Raw genomic sequence first — 22,638 nt, 5'->3', positions numbered from 1 at the left:
AGTGCCTTTGAACGGGGTATGGTAGTAGGTGCCAGGCACACCGGTTTGTGTCAAGAACTGCAACGCTGCAGTGTTTTTCCACGCTCAACAGTTTGCTGTATGTCTCAAGAATGGTCCACCACCCAAAGGACATCCCGCGAACTTGACACAACTGTGGGAAGCATTGGAGTCAAAATGGGCCAGCATCCCTGTGGAACACTTGACACCAAGCCCTGAGAAATTGAGGCGGTTCTGAGGGCAAAAGGGTGCAACTCAATATTAGGAAGATGTTCAGGTGATCTTTTCTGAATGTGCATAGCATCCTTAAACACTTGGCCCCCTCCCAGTTTTTAATATGATATCGGAGTGAGACTGACTAACAAAATCAATGGAGTCCCCCCGGGCGGTAATTCAACCATGATAACTACAAGTTTAGATAGCTGGCAGCTTAACTAACTTAGCAATCTAAAAAAGTGTTTGGGCTAACTGAGTAAATATCAGTGACTGACATAAGAGAAACTGCTGATGCACAACCAAATTTCAAAATTGCACCCTGTGTATTCTACCTTGCAACAGTAAATTGAGACCCCGACTGAGTTCCTTCCGGACACTGATCCGAGGGCGGTCCGCGGGCCGCCATTTGCCCATCCCTGAGCTAGAGTGATGGTATGAACTCACTCAGTTCATACCTATTTAGGTTCTCTCCCTGCTTGAAAAGTTATAGCTAAACAGGTCACTATTTGCACGTTTTCTGGGCAAATGTTTGCTTTTTAGGTGTTAAAGTAACTTTTCCCATCAGCTGTATTTTTCTTATACCCGTCCTGAGCATTAATGTCCAAGAATACAAACTAGCATAATTTTGATCACTATAAATTGGCTAAACATCGACATGATTGACTTATCACTTGTTGTCTCTTGCTAGGCACATCAACTTCTCCCATAGCTGCTGGGTTGGAGGCAATTGTAACGCAGTGTTAAAATTAACCTGCGACAAGCATCCAAATAATAATAACAATTTTTTTACTTTAAGATGGTATGAATCATACAAATATTAACTTTACATAGCCTTGGGGTGCTGTAGCGTGACAAATCATAAACAGATATAATCTGGGCATCATCACACTATTCAAGATGTTTTGAGAGGAACCGAATGGCCTGTGGTGGTGATGCGGTCACCACAACAGCCCTACCTACAGATACTGTTCAAATGATCGCCAGATGTTCAACTTCACAATTCCAAATGTGGTACTACTTTGCTAATGAGGGTCATTTTTAAGGGAAAACTAAACCCCAACGTTGGGCTAATTCAATGGGGATTATTTCTCAACTCATCCAAGTGATGACTCACTGGGAATGTGATTAACCAAAACTCCCATGGGGTGAGAATTAGAGTGCAGCCGACTGAGCAAAGGCAGAAGGAATCCCCCTCTTAGGAGGTCACAAAAGAAAGACATGTCGCGTGATAACAATGGATTGACATTCTTTCACCCTAGAAGCCGTTGAAATGTCGGTCAACACAACGTAAAATTTTTTAAGTAGAACACACAACTTCCAAAGAAAGACTGGTGAAAATGGACAATGTGTATGTAAACTTTAAAAGCAGTGTGTTGGTTGGTGTGTTTTTCCAATGTACAAAACCATTCAATATAATCATTTGAGGTCCAAAACATTGAAATCCCAAAGAACTGAACGAAACAGGATGCTTTTCATGTGAGAGACCTTGGATCATACGGAATTGATTAGAAGACAGGGCAGCAGACGCCAGTGGAAACAGAGACCCTGTGTGGAATAACAGAGAGGGCTGGTTCAAGAGGGACTACTGCTGGATTTGGAGGCTGGAATCATCAACTGGCTAAATGCAGTGGATTTCTCTTTCAGTGCATTCCTCTCTAACCACCACACCATGGTTTCAACCAACCAACCATTTAACCATACTTGTGCCAACACCACAAATACATGCCTTTCTGGATAGAGTGCTAGTGATTATAGTGTAGTGAACGACAGGGCAGGGAAGCAAACCTGGATCGCTGGTGTATAAGTCAAACAGCCTACGCATCGCGCCAATAGGGTTAACCCACTTGGTGGAAATTGTAATGTGACTCATAAAGTGAGGACAGCTACACTGCCCGCTCCGAACGGGAAGGCACATGCTTCGACTACTCAGCCCCCTCACGTCCAGGCTGTGGCCTCAGATGCCATCCCACTTCTGACAACAATGTAGCGAGCGGTGGGGCAGGGAAGCAAACCCGGGTCGCTGGCGTGAAAGGCAAACACCCTACGCATCGCACCAATAGGGCTCATATAGTGAGGATCACTACAATATGAACAAACTGACAGGCAGAAAGCGTCGTCAGCCATCATTTAATCTTCACTGACACCATTTGAAAAAAAAGTTACTTTAGATTTGTTGATGTTTTTCTTCCCAATGAAACATGAAATATGTCCAGAAGGAAGATGAGGAAAGAGGTCCGAGGACAACCGCATAAACATCACATAAAGGCTAAAGGTTAAAAGGTGATACCCTCAGGGAATTTTGGAATAGTCCTACCTAAATAATTACACACCCCCTTCTCCTCTCAAGACAGAACAGTGGCGGTACATAGGATGCACGGTCCTCTGGGTTACCAATCCCCACTTTCATTTTACAATTAATGAGAAGACTAGGTCAATTCAAACATGGATAGCATTGGCAGGGACCACCTGTCCTGACCAAATTATTCATTTAGTTGATCCAGCAATTAAATCTGATAATTAAAATTGGGCGTAGGCTACATAACATAGATTGAGGTTCCTCTATTTAATTATTAAATTCCATTAATGTTTTTAATCATCGAGATACAACACCCCGAAAAATATGTAGTCAGATAGTATGAAAATCGATAAAGTTACAAACGCAGTAAAGAATCACAAATAATTTGAAGCTAGTTCTGATTAGCAAATGTGGCACGTGCACGCCAATTTCTCTTCATTTAGACAAGATTTAGCTACACTTCCCAGCAAATTTGCGTAACTTACCAAAAATGTAGGCAAATGTTCTGGTAACTCAAGGTAAAAAGTCCGGTATCCTCGAAGGCGATTCAATTCAAAAGGTACATCCCTCACGAAGAGTAACGAAACTGTGAATGTTGCTGACTGAGATGAAGAGCTGAACCCAAAACGCCAGCCCAGCAGCATTGACTAGGATGTACTGCTGTTGTATTGGTAGTAGCCCAATTGCTGCGGTGGAGGAGGACAATAGCCGCTGGGTAGTTACCATAAGCAGATTCAATGTACTGTCCCTACGTTGGAATGTCTGAGGCTACAGTGTTTCACCAGCACATTAGTTACGGACAGTGCCCCATAAAAGTTTTTGTTTTGTTGTGCTCAGTCGAGTTGTGGCGGTAAATTGACGACAAAGCGTGTCATTTTCACACAGGTTCAATTCCATCCTTATTGTCAACAACTTGCATGTTGTTATGATTTGAGTGGTGATGGAACATGTAGGCTAAGTGTTGTTTAATTGTTCCACTAAATGATTAGCACCTACCTCAATTTGTAACTTCACTTCCATTGTAAAATTTGCAGTTGTAGCCTACATTGCATCATGAGTTAGTACCGCCCCCTATTCACTTCACTTGTCATTCCCATGTCCTGTCCTGGGGTGCGCACGGTTGACGGTGTGGCTGTACGAGTTTTGCGATTTCAAATGGTCAAACACATATTGATCAGACCAAACTTACCCTCAAATACTGTTGAAGAACAGTGGACACCTTTTATTGGAAATGTGTCATTCAGTACAAACCGTGACGCAACGTAGCAAACGTTTAATCGAACTGAACGCACCCATGGCCTGCGCGTGTGCGTGTGCGTGTGCGTGTAGATGGTGGGGGAGTGGTTTCACCTGTCCTAGGCAATCAGCAATTAGTGCCGGCAGTGTGTTTTTCACCTCTGCAGGGCAATCAGCAATTAGTGTTAGCACTTCAGTCTCCCCTGTTTTTTCAGCGGGTGTTAGCGAAGACGTTTTGCTGAGTTATTCAAGGAAGGTGTCACACAACTCTCTCACTTGAGTAGTTTACCTAGTTATTTTCAGATTATCTCATTTTTCTCTTGAATAGCTTTGTCAAGTGTGTGTGATTTCTATTCCTGTTCGCTCCTCTCCCTGTAGGTTTTACAGACGCTCCCCACCCATTGGCTGCAAACCTTCTAATCTAGTGTACCCTGCGCACATAACCCATGTGGACTTCCTGCTCTCCTGGCAGCCTTTGGGACTGCCAATCTGTGGTTAATAATCTGTGGTTCATCTCAGTTTGTCGCCCTTCAATCCCTACACTTTTTGGCCCTGGCGGAGACATGGTTTACCCCAGAGAACACTGCTATGCCAGTTGCTCTCTTGTCGTCTGATTGTGTTCTCTCATAGTCCTAGAGCATCTGGTCGTCGAGGTGGTGGCACAGGGCTACTCCATTTCTCCTAAATTGAGATGTTCTCTTTTCCCTCTCTCCTACCTGTCCATCTCATTTCAATTCCATACTGTCACTTGTCCACTCAAGCTTAACATTGTTGTCATCTATTGCCCACCAGGTGCTCTTGGCATTCCTCGACGAGCTTGACACCTTGATAAGCAAATTTTCAGACAATGGCTCACCACTCATTGTACTGGGTGACTTCAGCCTCCTGACTTAGACTCATTTCTTTCCACCTCTTTCCTTTCCCTGTCCGCTCCCACTCACAAGGCAGGCAATACGCTTGACCTCATCTTTACTAGACTGTTTGCCTACTGATCTCACTGCAACCCCCGTCCAGGTCACTGATCACTACTTTGTTTATTTTTCTCTCCCTCTCTCCTCCAACCCTACCCACTCTCCCCCTACCCAGATGATGATGCGCTGTCACAATCTTCTCTCACTACTCTCTCCTCTTCTATCCTATCATCTCTTCCTTCTGCCAAATCATTCCCTTTCCTGACTCTGCTTCTTTGACCCTACTCGCCTCCCTTTCCGCCTCATTGACTCCCACTGTCCCCTTTCCACCCAGCCTGCTCAACCCTCCCCTCCTGCTCTTTGGCTGAGTGACTCACTGCACAGAGCTGGAAAATAGACGAAAACTAAACTTCTGGAGGACCTATCATCCTTCCACTCCCTCTCTACCTTCTCTTATGTATCTGCTGCTAAAGCTGCTTTCTATCACTCTAAATTCCAAGCCTCTGCCTCCAACCCTGGGAAACTATTTTCCACCTTCTCCTCCCTGCTTAATCCTCTTCCCTCTCTGCAGACAACTTTTTCAACCACTTTGACGACATCCGCTCCTCATTCACTCAGCCTACTCACACAGAACTACCCTACACCTGACCTCTTGCTCCCCTCTCAAGATGGAATCCTCTGACTAATGTCCAGCCGCCCGACAACCTGCCCAATAGATCCCATCCCCTCTTCCCTTCTCCAGACCTTCTCACTTCCCTCATCAACTCATCCCTGACCCCTGGCTGAGTCTCCTCTGAATTGAAGTTGGCCCAAGTTGCTCCCCTTAAGAAACCAACTCGACCCATCTGTCAGACTGGTATCCCTGAGACTGAAACTGCTCTCTGTCATGGAGGCTCTGCCAAAGCTGATTATTTCACTGTTCTCATTCTCCTAGATCCATCTGCTTCCTTTGACACCATCAACCATCAGATCCTCCTCTCCACCCTCTCAGGGCTGGGTGTCTCAGACTCTGCACACTCATGGATTGCATCCTACCAGGCAGATCTCTCCTACCAGGTGGCATGGAGAGGACCAGGGTCTGGACTACGTGCTCTCACTACTGGTGTCTCTCTCCAAATCACTTGGCTTTGTCATATCCTGTCATGGTCTCTCCTATCATTGCTATGTGGATGACACTCAACAACATTTCTCATTCCCCCATTCTGATACCCAGGTGGCAACATGCGTTTCTGCGTGTGAGACATTTGATTTGTCACTTTCAGGTTTGGTGAGTTGGGAGGTGTCACCTGTGACTACATTTCACAACACAGGTGGCTCAGTTGGTAGAGCATGGCGCTTGCAACACCTGGTTTGTGGGTCGATTCCCACAGGGGACCAGTATGACAATGTATGCACTCACTACTGTAAGTCGCTCTGGATAATAGCGACTGCTAAATTTTTGTTTTTTTATTCAACCTTTATTTAACTAGGCAAGTCAGTTAAGAACAAATTCTTATTTACAATGACGGCCTACCAAAAGGCGAAAGGCCTCCTGCGGGGGACTAAAATGTAACTTTATTGAGGAAAAATTTACTTACTACGACTGATATGTGGGTGTCTTGTCATGCACTAACTGTATAAGAGCGTCTGCTAAATGACTGAGAGGAGAGGGTGGTATACAGTGCATTTGGAAAGTATTCAGACCCCTTGATATTTTTCCACATTGTTACGTTACAGCCTTATTCTAAAACTGCTTAAAAAAATATATCTCATAAATCTACACATAATGCCCCATAATGACAAAGTGAAAAAACAGGTTTGTAGAATTTTTGGGACATTTATTAATTATAACTATTTCTCATCACTTCCCAAAATGTGCGCCAGCTGCTAGTTGTCAGCTGCATTTCTATTAAACCTGGAAAATGTGATTATTTTTTTATTGATTATTTTCCCTTTATTCTCTAATGGGAACTTGTATGCCATCCAGGAGGAATGTTGGAACATGAAATTCTACTGATTTAATTGCACCATAAATCTCTACACTTTAGTTCACCAATTCAACTTAATTCTTTATAATTCACTGTAAAACTGCAGCATGAGTCAGATACACATTAAAATATCATTACACAAAGTAAAGGATCTTCAGTCAGTTGACTTTAGCTATGTATGCAAGACTTTATGTAATTCATGTCCACTGTTTATTTTGCCACAGGAGGAACAGGAAATATCATGACAGATACTTCACCACAGAGATCTCTTTGCCATTGTGCACCTTGTTTTGTACCGGTCTTCACATTTAAGTGTTATCTGCACATTTTCAGAGGAGGAAGGGGAGAACCATCCTCAGTGAATCTCATAAAAATAGGGGCGGCGCACCATGGGGCGGCGCACAATTGGCCCAGCGTCGTCCAGGGTAGGGGAGGGAATGGCCGGCAGGGGATGTAGCTCAGTTGGTAGAGCATGGCGTTTGCAACGCCAGGGTTGTGGGTTCGATTCCCACGGGGGGGGGGTATGAAAAAAAAAAAGTAACAATAATGTATGCACTCACTAACTGTAAGTCGCTCTGGATAAGAGCGTCTGCTAAATGACGTAAATGTAGTGAAACATTAAAGTAAATATATTCATGTCACTAAACCATTGACTTAAACACACTGTTTTACAATGAAGGTCTACAGTAGCCACAACAGCACTCTGTAGGGTAGCGCCATGGTGTAGCTGGAGGACAGCTAGCTTCCGTCCTCCTCTGGGTACATTGACTTCAATACAAAACCTAGGAGGCTCATGGTTCTCAACCCCTTCCATAGACTTACACAGTAATTATGACAACTTCCGGAGGACGTCCTCCATCCTATCAGAGCTCTTGCAGCATGAACTGACATGTTGTCCACCCAATCAAAGTATCAGAGAATGAATCTAGTACTGAAAAAATAAGCTACAGCTAGCTAGCACCGTCAGTGCATAACATGTGGTGAGTAGTTGACTCGAAGAGAAAAACAACAGTTTTGAACAAATTAATTTATTCAAAAATGAAGAAGAAAGACAGAGAGTGAGAGAGAGCTAGCTATATTTTGTTGTATTTCTTTTCACTTTCACTTACTTAACTAGCAAATACAGCTAGCTGGTTTAGCCTACTCAAACACCCGGCTCAAACAGAGAGGGATGCTATGTTAGCTAGCTGGCTATGGATATCAAACACTGGAACTCTTCCATGTCAAGGTAAGCTTTTGATTTTATTAATTTATTACCACCGGGGCCCGCCAGTGTAACTGCTAAACTGCTTGCTGACAGTAAACTGTACTGCATGATTGTAGCGGGTTTATGTTGACCATGACGTTATCTAATACAGTGAAGGGAAAAAGTATTTGATCCCCTGCTGATTTTGTACGTTTGCCCACTGACAAAGAAATGATCAGTCTATAATTTGAATGGTAGGTTTATTTGAACAGTGAGAGACAGAATAACAACAAAAAAATCCAGAAAAACGCATGTAAAAAATGTTATAAATTGATTTGCATTTCATGAAGCTCCCGAATAACAGTTATTGTGCTGACGTTGCTTCCAGAGGCAGTTTGGAACACGGTAGTGAGTGTTGCAACTGATAACAGATGATTTTTACGTGCTACGCGCATCAAATCAAATTGTATTTGTCAAATGCGCCAAATACTACAGGAGTAGACCTTACCGTGAAATGCTTACTTACAAGCCCTTAACCAACAATGCAGTTCAAGAAATAGAGTTAAGAAAATATTTGGGTAGAAGCTGTTAAGGAGCCTTTTGGACCTAGACTTGGCGCTCCGGTACCGCTTGCTGTGCAGTAGCAGAGAGAACAGTCTATGAATAGGGTGACGGGAGTCTTTGACCATTTTTTCAGCCTTCCTCTTACACCGCCTGGTATAGAGGTCCTGGATGGCAGGAAGCTTGGTCCCAGTGATGTATTGGGCCGTACGCACTATCCTCTTACGGTCAGACGCCGAGCAGTTGCCATACCAGGCGGTGATGCAACCGGTCAGGATGTGCTCGATGGTGCAGCTGTAAAACCTTTTGAGCATCTGGGGACCCAGATGTTGTCGTGCCCTCTTCATGACTGTCTTGGTGTGTTTGGACCATGATAGTTTGTTGGTGATGTGGACACCAATGAACTTGAAATTCTCAACCCGCTCCAATACAGCCCCGTCGATGTTAATGGTCCCGTTCTGTGAGCTTGTGTGCCGTTGTTGCTCCTTGATGTTTCCACTTCACAATAACAGCACTTACAGTTGACCAGGGCAGCTCTAGCAGAGCAGAAATTTCACGATCTGACTTGTTGGAAAGGTGGCATTCTATGACGGTGCCACGTTGAAAGTCATTGAGCTCTTCAGTAAGGCCATTCTACTGCCAATGTTTGTCTATGGAGATTGCATGGCTGAGTGCTTGATTTTATACACCTGTCAGCAACGGGTGTGGCTGAAATAGCCGAATCCACTAATTTGAAGAGGTGTCCACATACTTTTGTGTATATATACTGTACATCATTGTTCCATCCTCTGTCTGAACACATTGGATGATTTTGAAGTTCCTTCTGCCCTCTGCTGGCTACAAATGTTATACATGGGTTACACAGAAAGTAATATACACTGAGTATACCAAACATTAGTTACACCTTCCTACTATTGAGTTGCACTATTAGGGCAGGTGTTCTTAATGTTTCGTATAATCCCTGTGTATACAGTGTGTATATATATAATGTTATGAAGACATCTGTCCCATGTACAGAATGATACAATACAACAGTACACAATCTTTGTTATTCAATGAAGGGTTGAGAGAAAGGTCTTGGCAAAGTCTAAAACCTAAACACAGGGTTACATGATAATGGTTCCCCTTAGAGGTTAAAAGGCTCTGACTCAGTGTTTTGAGAAAAGCTATTGTGTAGTCTTGTTCATAACGGAGTACTTTGTCTAGCCAGGTTGGAACAACTGTGTGCAACAGTGGAGTAAAATCATTCTGTCAGATCTTATGGTAGAGCGCAGCAGGAATTACAGACATGCAAATGTATGATCAAATGGAAAACATCAAACTTCCTTAGTTTGAGAGATCAAGACAAATAGGTGAAATGTGTATGCAATGTATTTTATAAGAAAAAATGACAAATATACAACATTTAGAATAATCCTTATTTCTAATAATAAATCTGAAATAGTCATAAATACTGTAATATAATAATTACATAGATGAGAAAGGATTTAGTAAGGCATGAAGGTAGTAACTAAAATATTTTATGCTCTTCTTTGTGCGAGTGTATCCAACTTTTCAGTTTCATCAATCAAATCAGTATCAGTTAAATAAAATCAAACATGAACTACACAAAGGTTCAGATATACTGTGTCCACCTTAATTGAACACAGCACATTGTGAAATAAGTAACTTCACGTTCTATAAACAATGTATGATGTCATATAAACAGGCTCTGAATTAAATGTAAGAATGAAATGGTTCATTTAAATTGTTCATACTGTCGTTATAACCAATTTATGTAAACCTACCTGAAAAATGATTGAACACAGAAAAGTTAAGAAACATTTTCACTACATCAAGATATTTGATAAACAAGAACAAATTCAAGTCAAAGACTTTCAATCAGTCTGAGAAAGTGCTATTGATACAGAAAAAATCCTATAAAACAGCATAGAAACCCTGAGAGAACTAGGAGTATACAACTTATACAAAGCATCATCACTGATACTGCATGTAACAAAAATGTGCAAACTCAAGTGCTTAGTTCTAAATGACTAGTAAACATGTTAAATGGAAGGCAACTAGTTGTTTTCTGTGGTATACTGTCATAAAGCTATTTGTACTGTAAATATCAAGTTTCCATCATATTCTACTATTTAACTAGGTAGGATAACTGTAAGATATGCATGAATTCATCTGATTATGCTGCTTACTCGTTGGGTCAACAGAATATTATTGCTATCCAGCAATCTCAGTGACACATTGCACAAAGCAAATCTTTGTAGACATTTTTTTTTACAAAATCACCATCACACTTTTGAAATTTCCACAACAAACCGATTCTGACCAGCAGTGTAATAAAATAAAGGATATCAGCCCATTTAAAATACAATAAGATGCTAATATAAGCTTTGCTGATGACCTATATAGTGCCACTACCAAATAAGTGTTATTTGGCTTGTAACCATAGCGGAACCCTTTATCGTGCTATATAGAACCCTTTATAATGGGGTTAGCTATATTATATTGTTAAAATGACGGTGTTATTACTGTTAATTAACACTTAGAATCAGGTGTGCTAGCTCTGGAACGGCTGGGGGTCCCTGAGGAGAGAATTGAGATTTTGTCAACAGTTCTCAATTGACACAAGACTTTATGCGAGTCTTTTTAACAAGACACCGTTACTGGCCATAGTCATACTTAATGACACAACACAACCGATTAGATCAACTGGAATGACACTTTCACTCACGGTTGCACAAAAAGATCTGTGCGCACACCACGCCCCAAAATATTTGAATGAGCCGCCGCCCCTACATTTTAATTATCACTAAAAGATAAAAGAACCCTTTTCTGAAATGCAAAGAGACATTTAAGGGTTCTTTGAGTCATTATGGTTCGACATATCACCCTTACCAAAGCACCCTTGAGGAACACTATTTTCTAAGTACTGTATGTAGATGTGAACACTGAAACAAGTCCAGTTTTGTGTTCAAACCCTTACAGTAACATTTGGATGTAATATTGCTTCTTTGGTTTTCTGTGTTTTTTTTTGGTTTTCACTCGTCTGCTGAACATTAACATCATATTAATTGATAACCTTTAATTTATTCCTAGCAAAAAATTAATTTATTTGTGTGGTGTGTGGTTCTCAGCTCTTTCTTGGGTGTGTGTTGCTGTACCACTTCCTTAGCGCCACACCACAAGTGCTGACGACCACACAACACGCCCCACCGAGACTCCACATGGTGGGCTTTCGGTTGAAAAAAATGAACTGGAAAATAAAGGCTAGGACCACGTCGACGGTCCTCATCAAGGCCACAGGGCCGGCCTTCTCAATCTGGAGTGCTTTGGTGAGGAATGTTTGGCCAGCGATGCCCAGGATTGCTATCAGCATAAGGATCCACCTGTCTCTCCCACAGAATGGAATGGTCCATTCACCAAGTATAAACAAAGTGATGACACACTCAATGAAACCAATGACTGCATAGTACCACACGGACAGATAGTAGTGGACACTTTTGCCCATTTTCCTTAGTATAACGAAAGTGCAGGCTGCTCCTATCGCTCCACCGAAGGCTGCAATAGTCCCCTTGAGATGATTGGTGTAGTCTCCCTCTATTCCCTCTATACGAGCACCAAATATGAAGGGGGGCCTGGCTATCATTATGACACCAGCCAGGGTGAAGACAGTGAAGACACAGTCCCAGATTGTGCATTTCTCTTTGAGGAAGATCCAGGCTAGCAAGGCGGTGAACACTGGGTTGCTGAACATGATGACTGTTGCATCAGCCAGGGGCATCTGCTGCACTGCATAGTACAATAGGATCATGGCGTTGGAACCCAAGAATCCTCTCATCACCAAATAGACCCGCTTGTCTCTTGGTCCAAGGAAGCCAGTCCTAAAAAACAGGAAATTGTGAAATATTTGTATGTAAATATCAGGGGTCAAGGGGTCAAGTTGTTCAATACAGTTAAATACTGTTTTGTAATAACGTACTTGTGATAGATAAGCATAGGCATCACAAACAGCATCTGGAAGAAGCAGCGAATGGCACTGATTTCTACAGCATGGACTCCATCTATTGTCTTCACCAGAAGAGCTATAACGGAGAAGAACACTGTAGCCAGCAGGCCATAGAACAGGCCCAGTCCTGGACAATGCTTTTTCTCTGAGGACAGAGGACACATGAACTGGTTAAAATAGCTTGTCTGGAACTGAACATTAACCTACTACTACAACAGAATGTAATATTTGTTTGTCTGAAATGGTGAAATGGGAGGAGGAAGAGGTACAGTATTCAAATGTGATATCAAAAGCTCCTTTGTTGAAGAAAATCCCTGCTAAGGCTTACAGCTACAGAAAACCTTTTGACAAGCTGTAAAAACTGCAGGAATATTACTAGATAAACCTGAAAGTTAGCCTGTCACACACTGTACCCACTGATTGCTCATGTTTTTTTGCTTTACATAGAAAGAGTGCCATGAACCCATGTCCTCTAATTGGCGGGTGACTCAAATTGAACAGGAAGAATAATGGGAAATTGTACTGACTAGACATGCAGAAGAATATGACTAATCTGAGAACAGACAACACCATTGTTAGAGGCTTCTTTGTGAGTTTGATTTACACCCTGTGGGCTAGGTGTTCATTCTTTCAAATTTTGTCATCATACCTAAATAAATTACAAATGAGGAGCCTATGTTGAAAAGAAAAACTAATAAATGACTAGGTGTTTTCTGGTGCAGAAATTGGGAACACTATTCAGGAAGTTACAGCCACATAATAGAATTGTTCCTGGTGGGAAAATGCCTCGTCATCCCCTTTGAGGATGATGAAAATGTTAAACCGGATTACATTCAATAATTAATAATCAGACTGATGAAAGTGAGAGGTGAAGCGGCCACAATGTTGCAATATTTAGGCTATTATTAGCTAGTTTAAAATGAAAGGGCTTGTGCGGCAAAATGTATGATTATCAGTAAAGTAATTCGGTAATTAGAGAACAGCGATTACGTCAGTTACATAACGTGCTGCTACGGAGTTCGTCATTGGCTACGCCAATGCTTCTCATTTCTAATTTCTCCATCTATCTCAAAGTTCATCACTTCAACTAGATGGAAGCAGATCCAGTCATACAATGGACTATATTAATACACAACAAACAAGTGGTTGCGTTAGTAGATCTCTTAAGATAGCGAAATTATATACATTCTCTCCAACTTTAGCTTGAAGGCTACCTTTGGTAACTGTGTCTTCTGCGTCCGTTGAGATGGGATCCTCGCCGCCGCCAGTTCTACAATACAGAAGAGGACATAATATTTGCTTCGCGCTGCTTTCCATTGTTCTAGTCCTTGCATCCTCATCATTACCCCTCTCATCATGACTGTTACTTTGTAAATGAACCCTCTCAGTAGTGTGTTCATCGTCGTCGTCATCCCCAACTTTGTGAAATACAACTTTGATGTCCTCCTCTCTACGAGGAACGACCGATAGACCTCGGTCGTCTATGCTATTACCGTTCGTCAAATCACCCATTGTAAGATGCAACAGGTGAACATGCCTTGGAGGTAGCTTACACCCTTCTCTGCCTGAGAGTGAGTGTCACACCGGTTTAATATGTAACCTTGGTGGCCACTGTATTAACATGCAATGATTACTTTAACCACGGGGGGCAGCTATCCAGCAAACAACATACCGGTAGCGAAATTTCCTACCCCGTAGGCAAACCAGTTGGCCAACCAAAACGTTACCCTACGTTCATGTCTAGTTAAAAAAATTGTTCAAACTTCACCTCATTCCAAAAATCTGAAATAAATAGTGGACATTATTGGGGTACTTATTTAAAGAGGTGTTCTTGTTATAGAATGAATATGATAGGAATTTAAGATGAACTTCATGGATCAAGATTTTAAAATAATGTGTAGGCTAATGCATTTGTGTTGTTTATTAATCAAGGCCATGAAGACAACACATTTATGCTTTTATGAAATTGGTTTATTACTAGCCTACTATACATAAAATACAGCAAAATAAATTAAAAACAAAACACTCTTACTACAGATTAGAATACATGTGTGTTTTTTGTAGTATTGCAGTTAAACAGCTTTAGGCCTACATTAGGTTCAATTAAAAATGTAATTTCAAAATCTAAAACTATAGCTCCATATGAAAGATATAACATGATTGGAGTGGTCCCCTCTACATACAAAATGTTGTATTAATTTACTCATCATTGTAAAAACGTAAACATTTTATTGGCAAATTGTCAGTTAAATGTTAATGAGTACTTCACAAACAAATGTATTCTCGTTTACTTTATTCTACTTTACCTCAAGTTTATCTTATAGCACAAGTATTACTGTAGTTACCGTAGTGTAGGGCTTAGCTGCTGTACGTCAACAATTGCTTTGTCTACGAGGAAAAAAAAAGAAGAAAGAGTGCTGTGAAAGAGAGGGACACAGTAGATGTTTCTAGCAAGGCATTCATCAGGAATTCTTTCTTATTAGTGGGCTATATCATGCAAATAGTGGTGCAGTATAGTCATCCTCTCCCCAGTGTTCAGTGCTACTGCACTTGTCAACTACACACTCCTTAATTGTTTTAATTAATTAATTAATTATTACTCAGGTCAATCATTAGGTGCTCGTATATTTGAGTTTTCCCTTTAAAGCTGGAGGCCAGCAGAAACTCTCTGTTGTCAATGGACACCAGAGAGAATGCCCTTGGTGCCTGGATGTTCAGATCCTGGAAGTAAACAAATTCGCCCCTCTTTAAGTCCCACTGGTAGACCCGCGTCAGGGAGTAGTCGCTGCCGAGGATGGCGTACTGCCAGTTGCCGATGGAGATGGGCTGGAACACCATGGAGCCCCGCGAAGGCATTGTCTGTACCTCTTTGAACATGGAGACGTCCCACCTCATCACCTTGGAGTCCCCGATGAAACGCGTCAGGCAGATGAAAAGTTCACTCTTCACCTTGAAGTGCTTGACCGCAAACACGTCCTCCATTTCGGGGATATCAGTGCGCCGGTCAAACTTCTTCAGGCTCTTACTCCACTGGTAGACGACAGGCCTCTGGGAACTGCTTGCTAGGATCAGATGGGGTTTATCAGAGATCTCCAGGTACTCCACGTCTGTGTCACGGTACCAGGCATGGACGGACTGGTGAGAGTAGAACCCATTGCCGTTCCACTTGTACACTGTGGTAGAACCGGCCTTGGAGCTGTCTGCGATCACGAAGAAGGACTCACCATCTATGAGGAATGTCTCAATGTCATTAGGTTTCCTGATTTTCAGGATGTCAATGTCCTGGATTTTTATGAATTTGTTGGCAGAGATGTCCCGCTTGTAAATGTGAGAACCACCAAAGAGCTGGGCTACAATGATGAACAGCTGATTATCAATCACCATGGGTTTGCATACCACAGTGGATGTACCTGTAAAACAAGGACCAAAAACGAAGTGTTAGAACATAGGAACATAAAGTAAATATTTGTGAGAAAACATGCAACTATACGTTTTAGGTTACAAAATATATAGTATTTTTGGTAAGACAGGTACAGTACTACAATGACAGTTCACACTTGGCATATCATTTTGTCATCTGGTGATATACTGTAAAACACGTATTGCTCACTTTGAACGCTGTCATAGGTTCTGAAAACCGTTTCAACGTGATCCCATTCCAGGAAGCTGCATGTCCCAGTAAAGGGCTGGGCAAACACAACAAACTGGTCCATGCCAAAGGTAAAGGACTCCACTGAAATGGATTCAAACGTCAGGGGCTGATAAGAGGCAAACTCTGCAATACAAAACAGATGTATTAATATACAAAATAAAATAAAATTGACATCACTACCAGAGAAAGCAACATTACGGGAATACTTCCTTGGTGACTGTTTTAGTAGTCTGTAGGCTACTGTAGGTACATACTCTACAGTGTAATCACTTGTGGTACCATTTTCACTTTATCCTGACTAGTAATTAATTGACAGTCTTGGAGTCTATTGCATTTAATTCAAATGGCCACAGTGCTGAATAGCACGAGGCAGCAGTAGTTAAGGAGATTAACATTCCAAGGTGTGAAATAATAATTGCACCAATCACCTGCTGTTATGCAGTCAAATGACTCGGGCCCAAGGCCATTGATCAGTTTCCCTTGGAAAAGCGGGGGCCCACTGCAGGAGATCTGGTCAACAGTCGCATTGGTGGTACGCATCCACTCCACCAGCCACTTTAGTTTGCAGTCACATTCCAGGTGGTTCCCTCTCAGATCCCTGGTAAAACAGGTTAGCAAAGTATGCATAATCAAAACCTGAATATTTTGAATGAAAAGATACTCACACTTTTTTTGTTTAACATAAGTACACTTTAGATGGTGACGTTACCCATAAGGCCGCTGGTTATGTGAAGAAGAAAGAAAGACACTCACACTTTAGCCAAAGCATCCATGCCCTTGAAAACATCTTTGGGTAATGTCTCAAGGTTATTATAGGCCAGGCTCCTGATAAAAAACAAGAAAACAATGTGAGTTTTAGACCACAACAGGAAAAATACAGTATGTCCCGAATCAACACAATATCTTGTGGCTGACTTCCAAAAAAAGTTTCACCCTGTCACTGGGTGGGCCCTTTTCAGATGGTATGAGTAAAGTTACAGAGCAGGTATTATATTTCGTTTTGCCCACCCAGGTCATATCGTTCTTAGTTATAATTATATCTCCTGAGTGGCGCAGTGGTCTAAGGCACTGCATCGCAGTGCTAACTGTGCCACTAGAGATCCTGGTTCGAATCCAGGCTCTGTCGCAGCCAGCCGCGACCGGGAGACTCATGGGCGGCGCACAATTGGCCCAGGGTAGGGGAGGGAATGGCTGGCAGGGATGTAGCTCAGTTGATAGAGCATGGCGTTTGCAATGCCAGGGTTGTGGGTTCGATTCCCACGGGGGGCCAGTATAAAAAAGATATGTATTCACTAACTGTAAGTCGCTCTGGATAAGAGCGTCTGCTAAATGACTAAAATGTAAATAATTACATTTTCAGAGTAGACTCATACAATCTACGTAAAATAGTGAAAGGATATACATTCTTAGAATAATGATTTGGAAAACACATAAGTCCACTCATGTCTGTCTTTTTTTTTCTATAGAAAGGAGTGTATAGGCCTTTCAGAGTGTTGGCAAGGCATACTGATGATGGTCACATGATAAGTAAAACCAATGTTTTTGTAACATGTTTGTCCAAATACATTATTTGGGTTTCAGGGGGGTTTTGAGTGCCTGATGCAAATATTCTGATGTGAAATCTGGAAATATTCCCAGTCAGCGAGGTCACCAAGGTTACATGTGATATTAGACCCACCACAGAGTGTCCTTTGGCAACTTGATCTGGCAGAAGTAACCTAACGTAGCAGGCGTAGAAAGAGGCCTGAACGGAGTCCCTACTTGTGTTTTTCAGGGGAAATGGAAGTTAGGTTGAAAATACTGAATCCCTGAAAACCAGAAACATTGGCTTTATGCCAAAATACTGTATCCCTGAAAACCGGAAACATCTACTTTATGCCAAAGCCACTAAGGGTGGGCAGAAGTGAGGGAGGTTAACCTTGTTCAATATCACTGAAATAGGACTTGCATCCTATGAAGTTTTGACAATGATAAAGTGGCCACCACCAAGGTCCATTTGCTTAATATTTGAATGTACCAATGGGGGCCTCAGTCAACCATGTTGCTGATAACGCTATGCACCCTAGGAAGAAGCAAAAAGCCTGCAAAGATATTGGTTACAATACTTTATTTCTGTTTTCAAGTATGGTTAACACAATATGTAAATGACACAAGACCATTGTTTTAACACATTTTCCGCGATTTCAGATTGTAAGAAAGTAGAACGGGACATGCTTATACTTACAGGTGTATCAGTGCTTTTAGGCTCCGGAATGCATATGGTGATATTGAAGCAATTTTGTTGTTTTCGATAAACCTGTGAATGAGGTAATAACATATTTTGAGGATGAAATCCTCAGATGATGCATTTGTGAGGATCTTATCCATTAGAGAGAGTACAACTCACAGGTACTCCAGATGAGGTAGACCCAGGAAAGCGTCCTCATCAATTGAGTCAAACGTGTTGGCAGTGAATAGGCTGTTCAGAAAATAGAAAATAGTTTTCATTCCATCATTTCTATAACCACTGCTCTGTCACATTGTAGTTTTTACTCACACTTGAATAGAAATATTTCACATTGTGGTTGAGTTACCAAGCAACCCCTCTGCTAAAAAATGTGAACCACTTCATTTTCGTGTAGCCTAATCCTCCTGCTCATACTTGTAATGTTCATGTGCTGTGTGTTATGACATAACTCTGCTCTTCCTCTGAGGGAACAGGGCTGTGCTTTGTTGATGCACATGGACCCTCATTTTAGCAGGTATTATGAAAAATCGTTGAGTAACGACGTCAAACTCACAGAAGCTGTAGAGCGGGCATGTGTAAGAAGCTTCCCCCAGATATTTCGGTGAATCCCGATTTGACAAAAGATCTGCATAGAAACATGGTACACATGAAATGAGGCAATATATCAGAACATAGATTCATATTATTGATAAAATGTCAACCATTTAATTTCATTGTAGGCCTACATTATTTCAATTTGCTGCTTTACTTGTGCTGTTATTTTATTCAATTCAACATCTTCAAAAACTAGACAAAGAAAGATCGATCATACGATAGACCCATCGTAATGCCACTGCCAATGATATTATTTAAATAATTAACAATATTTAATTCAAAGCACTTACAACGAAACAACATCAGGTGGAAAGCTGTGAGGGACCGATCTTATATTTTCACACAGTGCATTATCTTTGGTGCACGTACAAGATGCGGGGCATCTAGGTTGCTTCACTCTTCTGGTCTCTGCTATAAGCAGGAGGGTGGCGATCCAAATCAACACCATGCATCCTTTCAGGGTTTTGTTTGCATATCCCATCCTCGTGTTGCTCTCTGGTGACAACCAGTTCGTCGAATATTTCTGAACATTAACCTCAAGGAAAAATCCAAAATTAAAATGTTTCAATGCCAAATCTTGAATGTCTGTATTTGCTTCGATGAATTTGCAGTGATGAATGCAGCTTGTATCTCAATGACCAGGCACTAATCCAAAAGATTCGTTCTGCAAGGCGCAGTATTTACAAATGCAGGAGAGGGAAGATAAAACAAAGGATTAAAATCCTCCAAAATACGTTGTCATTCCAAAAGTGAAAATGGATCCAATGTAGGCTACACAGTTTTTATATTGTTATTTTTTTGTAAAAACTAGGCTAGCTCTATATGTTTTATTATGAAGGTCTGAATACGTATCGATTTGTCTCGAGCGTATAAGAAAGGATGAAAGCCTCAAGTCCCTGGAGAGAGCGCGCAGAGAGCGGCGTATATTTTATGAGGGACGCAGACTATTACTTATGCGCGCACGAAATCCATGAATGGTTAATGCGGAACGGCCTATTCATTAGAAGGGTCTATGGAAGCTGGAAAAGCACCTGCGTCTCGCTCATTGATAATGTTGCTATTGCTGCTGCTGCTGCTGATAATAGTAATAGGAATAGCATAATAAAAGCCCAATTATAGCAATGTAGGCTAATAACAAAATAATAAAAAACCAAATCAAAATCATAATAACAAAAACATTATAATAGCCTATGTAATATGATGCAGCTATAATAATATTATCCTAAAATAACATGATTATTTTAATCCGTTTGTTCCCAGCTGGCTCTAAAAGTCGCCTTACAAGTTACATTTCTGTGCTCAACCCAATGCTTTTTTCTTTTTAGCTCTCTCAGCGAACATACTGAATCAAATGCTGTGTCTTTGTTGAGTTCAATGGGGATCAAACCCATCAAATTCAAATAACAGTGGAGTTCTGTTCAAGATTGGAAAAGTTCATCCTGCCATCCCACCATTTTCCAAAGAGTTCAATTACAGTATTCAGGAGAATAAGAGATCTATTGTTCCCATTTGATATAACGGAATCTTTAACGGAATCTATGAAAGCCCACAGAAGTACAGTCAGGATAGCAGATATGGTAAATGGTTACTTCAAAACCCAATTTCCTTACATGTGCATAGGCCTACATAAAATACAATGAATTACAAAATTGGATTTCTCTGTGTGTGCATGTTCAAAATAGACTAGGGAACTACTGTATTTAGATTTGTCTATATTTCCCACTTATTTTTTTCCCTCAAGAACAACTGTGATTTTATTATTCAAATCAATACCTGAATATCTGATGCATCTTGTGTGTCTCTATTTGCTTCTCAACAAATGTGATAATGGAATCAAACCATAGATTTGTTGAAAACATGATTTGATTTGGAGAGGTCCTGCCCTGTAATTTTGGTTGTGGCCAATGGTGTTTATATATACACTGAGTGTACAAAACATTAGGAACACCAGCTCTTTCCATGAGATTGACTGACCAGGTGAATCCAGGTGAAAGCTATGATCCCTTATTGGTGTCACTTGTTAAATCCACTTCAATCTGTGTAGATGAAGGGTAGGAAACAGGTTAAAGAATGATTTTTAAGCCTTGAGACAATTGTGACATGGTTTGTGTATGTGTGCCATTCAGAGGGTGAATGGACAAGACAAAAGATTTAAGTGCCTTTGAATGGGTATGGTAGTAGGTGCTAGACTCACCAGTTTGTCAAGAACAGCTGGGTTTTTCACGCTCAACAGTTTCCCGTGTGTATCCAGCCAACTTGACAAAACTGTGCGAATCATTTGAGTCAACATTGGCCAGCATCCCTGTGGAACGGTTTCGAAACATTGTAGAGTCCATGCACCGACGAATTGAGGGTGTTCTGAGGGCAAAAGGAGGTGCAACTCAATATTAGGAAGGTGTTCCTAATGTTTTGTACACTCAGTGTATATCATTGGTTGTGGCAGTTCACTGTTAGAAATACAGTAATTTGTGGTCATTTCATGCACCTTTGTTTTTGTGTGACTCACGAATATTGCTCGCCAGCTTGTAGTCCTAAAACCCGGAAATAAGTTACCTTTGGTTCGTTCAGCCATCCCAATGGGAAAAATGAATGGGGAAATAACAGGGTTTTGGAATAAACGCCGAAAATAAGGTCTGAGGTCAATACAGGCTTAGAAATTCATATACGTTTTGTTCTATGAGATAGTCAGTTAACATGACCTTTATGAATTATGAAGCCTTTATGTGTTTTTTATTATTACATAAATTCTTCAAAATTCACAAAATGTGACGTTAGCTGATGAAGATGATCTCATAGAACAAAACGTATAAGATCTCCTAAGCCTGTTTACCACGTAACTTATTTTCGCCTTTTATCCAGAAACCCTACAAAAACGCCATTAATTTTCCTCATAGGCTTTGTTCAATGAACCATGGCGGAGTTAGTGCCTTCAAAAATACGCCATTACTATAATTTAATAGAATCTCTACGCTCCAGCCCCTCCAATCATAAACGTTATGTTAAACGTCATCATGCGCGACTCTGTTGATGTAAACAAACAGTAGGCTAATCGTGAGCATGGCGATAAATATGGACAGTCTCGTAACACAAATGTCTGCTTTATACTCGATCCATTTGTTTAATCCATAGCACAATATCTAGCGAACTATCTGGCCCTAGTCAACAGTCACAGGCTAGCTTCAATGCTATATGGCTAGCTGCATTCGTTACCCATTGTGTGCATCAGAGGAGACAAGACAACACTAACGTTAGCTACTTACAGTGTTGGGGAAGCTACTCAGAAATCATATTTTACCACTCTACCAAGTAGCGTACTTCACACTAGAAGAAGTTAAGCTACGCATGAGAAAAATATAGTTTATTTAACTAAAGCTACTTTGAAAAAGTAGTTCACTGCCACCAAGCTACTTCGGGAAAAATGATCATATCTACATCGGAAATGTCATAGACTACAAATTGCAAGACAGATCACTTTGAGGTCAGGTGTTAACAGACTGTGTAATGTAGACCATTAAACACAAAAACGATGTTTCAAGTGAGAATTAGGCAGGTCTGATGCCGAAAAAGTAAGAAATTATTGCCTATTTCTGTGATACTGTATGTTCTTCTCTTTTTGCAAAAAGTGTGTGTATTGCCTATTTTGTTAGGATCCCCAATTAACTGCTGCCAAGGTAACGGCTAATCTTCCTGGGGTCCAAACAGGAAACAAAACACAACAAAAATAATACATAAAATACACAATATAATATAATACAAAATATATAAAAATGTCTGTGTCTCGTTACAGTC

At 41.1% G+C, this 22,638-nt stretch overlaps 3 protein-coding genes across 5 annotated transcripts in view; all 3 read right to left on the bottom strand.

The window, feature by feature from the left end:
• Positions 1 to 3,155, bottom strand: part of plce1 (phospholipase C, epsilon 1) — a 77,487-nt gene extending 74,332 nt beyond the window's left edge. For all 3 annotated transcript variants that reach the window (XM_084160419.1, XM_084160418.1, XM_084160420.1), the window contains exon 1: positions 2,995 to 3,155. The gene's annotated coding sequence lies outside the window, so the exon portion shown is untranslated. The remainder of the gene's footprint in view (positions 1 to 2,994) is intronic.
• A 6,721-nt stretch (positions 3,156 to 9,876) lies between these two features.
• Positions 9,877 to 13,940, bottom strand: LOC311136055 (solute carrier family 35 member G1-like). The gene is made up of 3 exons (XM_084170119.1): positions 13,591 to 13,940; positions 12,350 to 12,521; positions 9,877 to 12,251 (listed from the first exon to the last, which is right to left on the bottom strand). The coding sequence occupies exons 1-3, from the start codon at positions 13,886 to 13,888 to the stop codon at positions 11,501 to 11,503; spliced, it is 1,221 nt and encodes a 406-aa protein (XP_084026245.1). The 5' UTR covers positions 13,889 to 13,940; the 3' UTR covers positions 9,877 to 11,500.
• A 391-nt stretch (positions 13,941 to 14,331) lies between these two features.
• Positions 14,332 to 21,093, bottom strand: LOC311127015 (leucine-rich glioma-inactivated protein 1-like). Its single transcript, XM_084158751.1, has 9 exons — positions 21,044 to 21,093; positions 19,140 to 19,384; positions 18,809 to 18,880; positions 18,415 to 18,486; positions 18,253 to 18,324; positions 16,782 to 16,853; positions 16,457 to 16,626; positions 15,987 to 16,151; positions 14,332 to 15,786 (listed from the first exon to the last, which is right to left on the bottom strand). Exons 2-9 carry the CDS (start codon positions 19,328 to 19,330, stop codon positions 14,966 to 14,968), a joined length of 1,635 nt encoding a protein of 544 aa, XP_084014877.1. The 5' UTR covers positions 19,331 to 19,384; positions 21,044 to 21,093; the 3' UTR covers positions 14,332 to 14,965.
• Between the last annotated feature and the right edge of the window lie 1,545 nt (positions 21,094 to 22,638).

The sequence above is a fragment of the Coregonus lavaretus genome (assembly GCF_964263955.1).
Source record: "Coregonus lavaretus genome assembly, chromosome: 1".
NCBI lineage: Eukaryota > Metazoa > Chordata > Actinopteri > Salmoniformes > Salmonidae > Coregonus > Coregonus lavaretus.
The sequence above is the reverse complement of the archived record's forward strand: the minus strand, read 5'-3'. Positions and strand labels throughout refer to the sequence as shown.

Coding starts and splice junctions, on each gene's coding strand:
- LOC311127015 (XM_084158751.1), bottom strand. CDS start 19,330: ATGGGATATGCAAACAAAACCCTGAAAGGATGCATGGTGTTGATTTGG. Junction 18,881..19,139: donor CCACCTGATGTTGTTTCGTT/GTAAGTGCTTTG, acceptor GTTTCTATGCAG/ATCTTTTGTCAAATCGGGAT. Junction 18,487..18,808: donor ATGCCCGCTCTACAGCTTCT/GTGAGTTTGACG, acceptor TTTTCTGAACAG/CCTATTCACTGCCAACACGT.
- LOC311136055 (XM_084170119.1), bottom strand. CDS start 13,888: ATGGGTGATTTGACGAACGGTAATAGCATAGACGACCGAGGTCTATCG. Junction 12,522..13,590: donor AGAAGACACAGTTACCAAAG/GTAGCCTTCAAG, acceptor CTCTGTCCTCAG/AGAAAAAGCATTGTCCAGGA. Junction 12,252..12,349: donor CCTATGCTTATCTATCACAA/GTACGTTATTAC, acceptor CCTGTTTTTTAG/GACTGGCTTCCTTGGACCAA.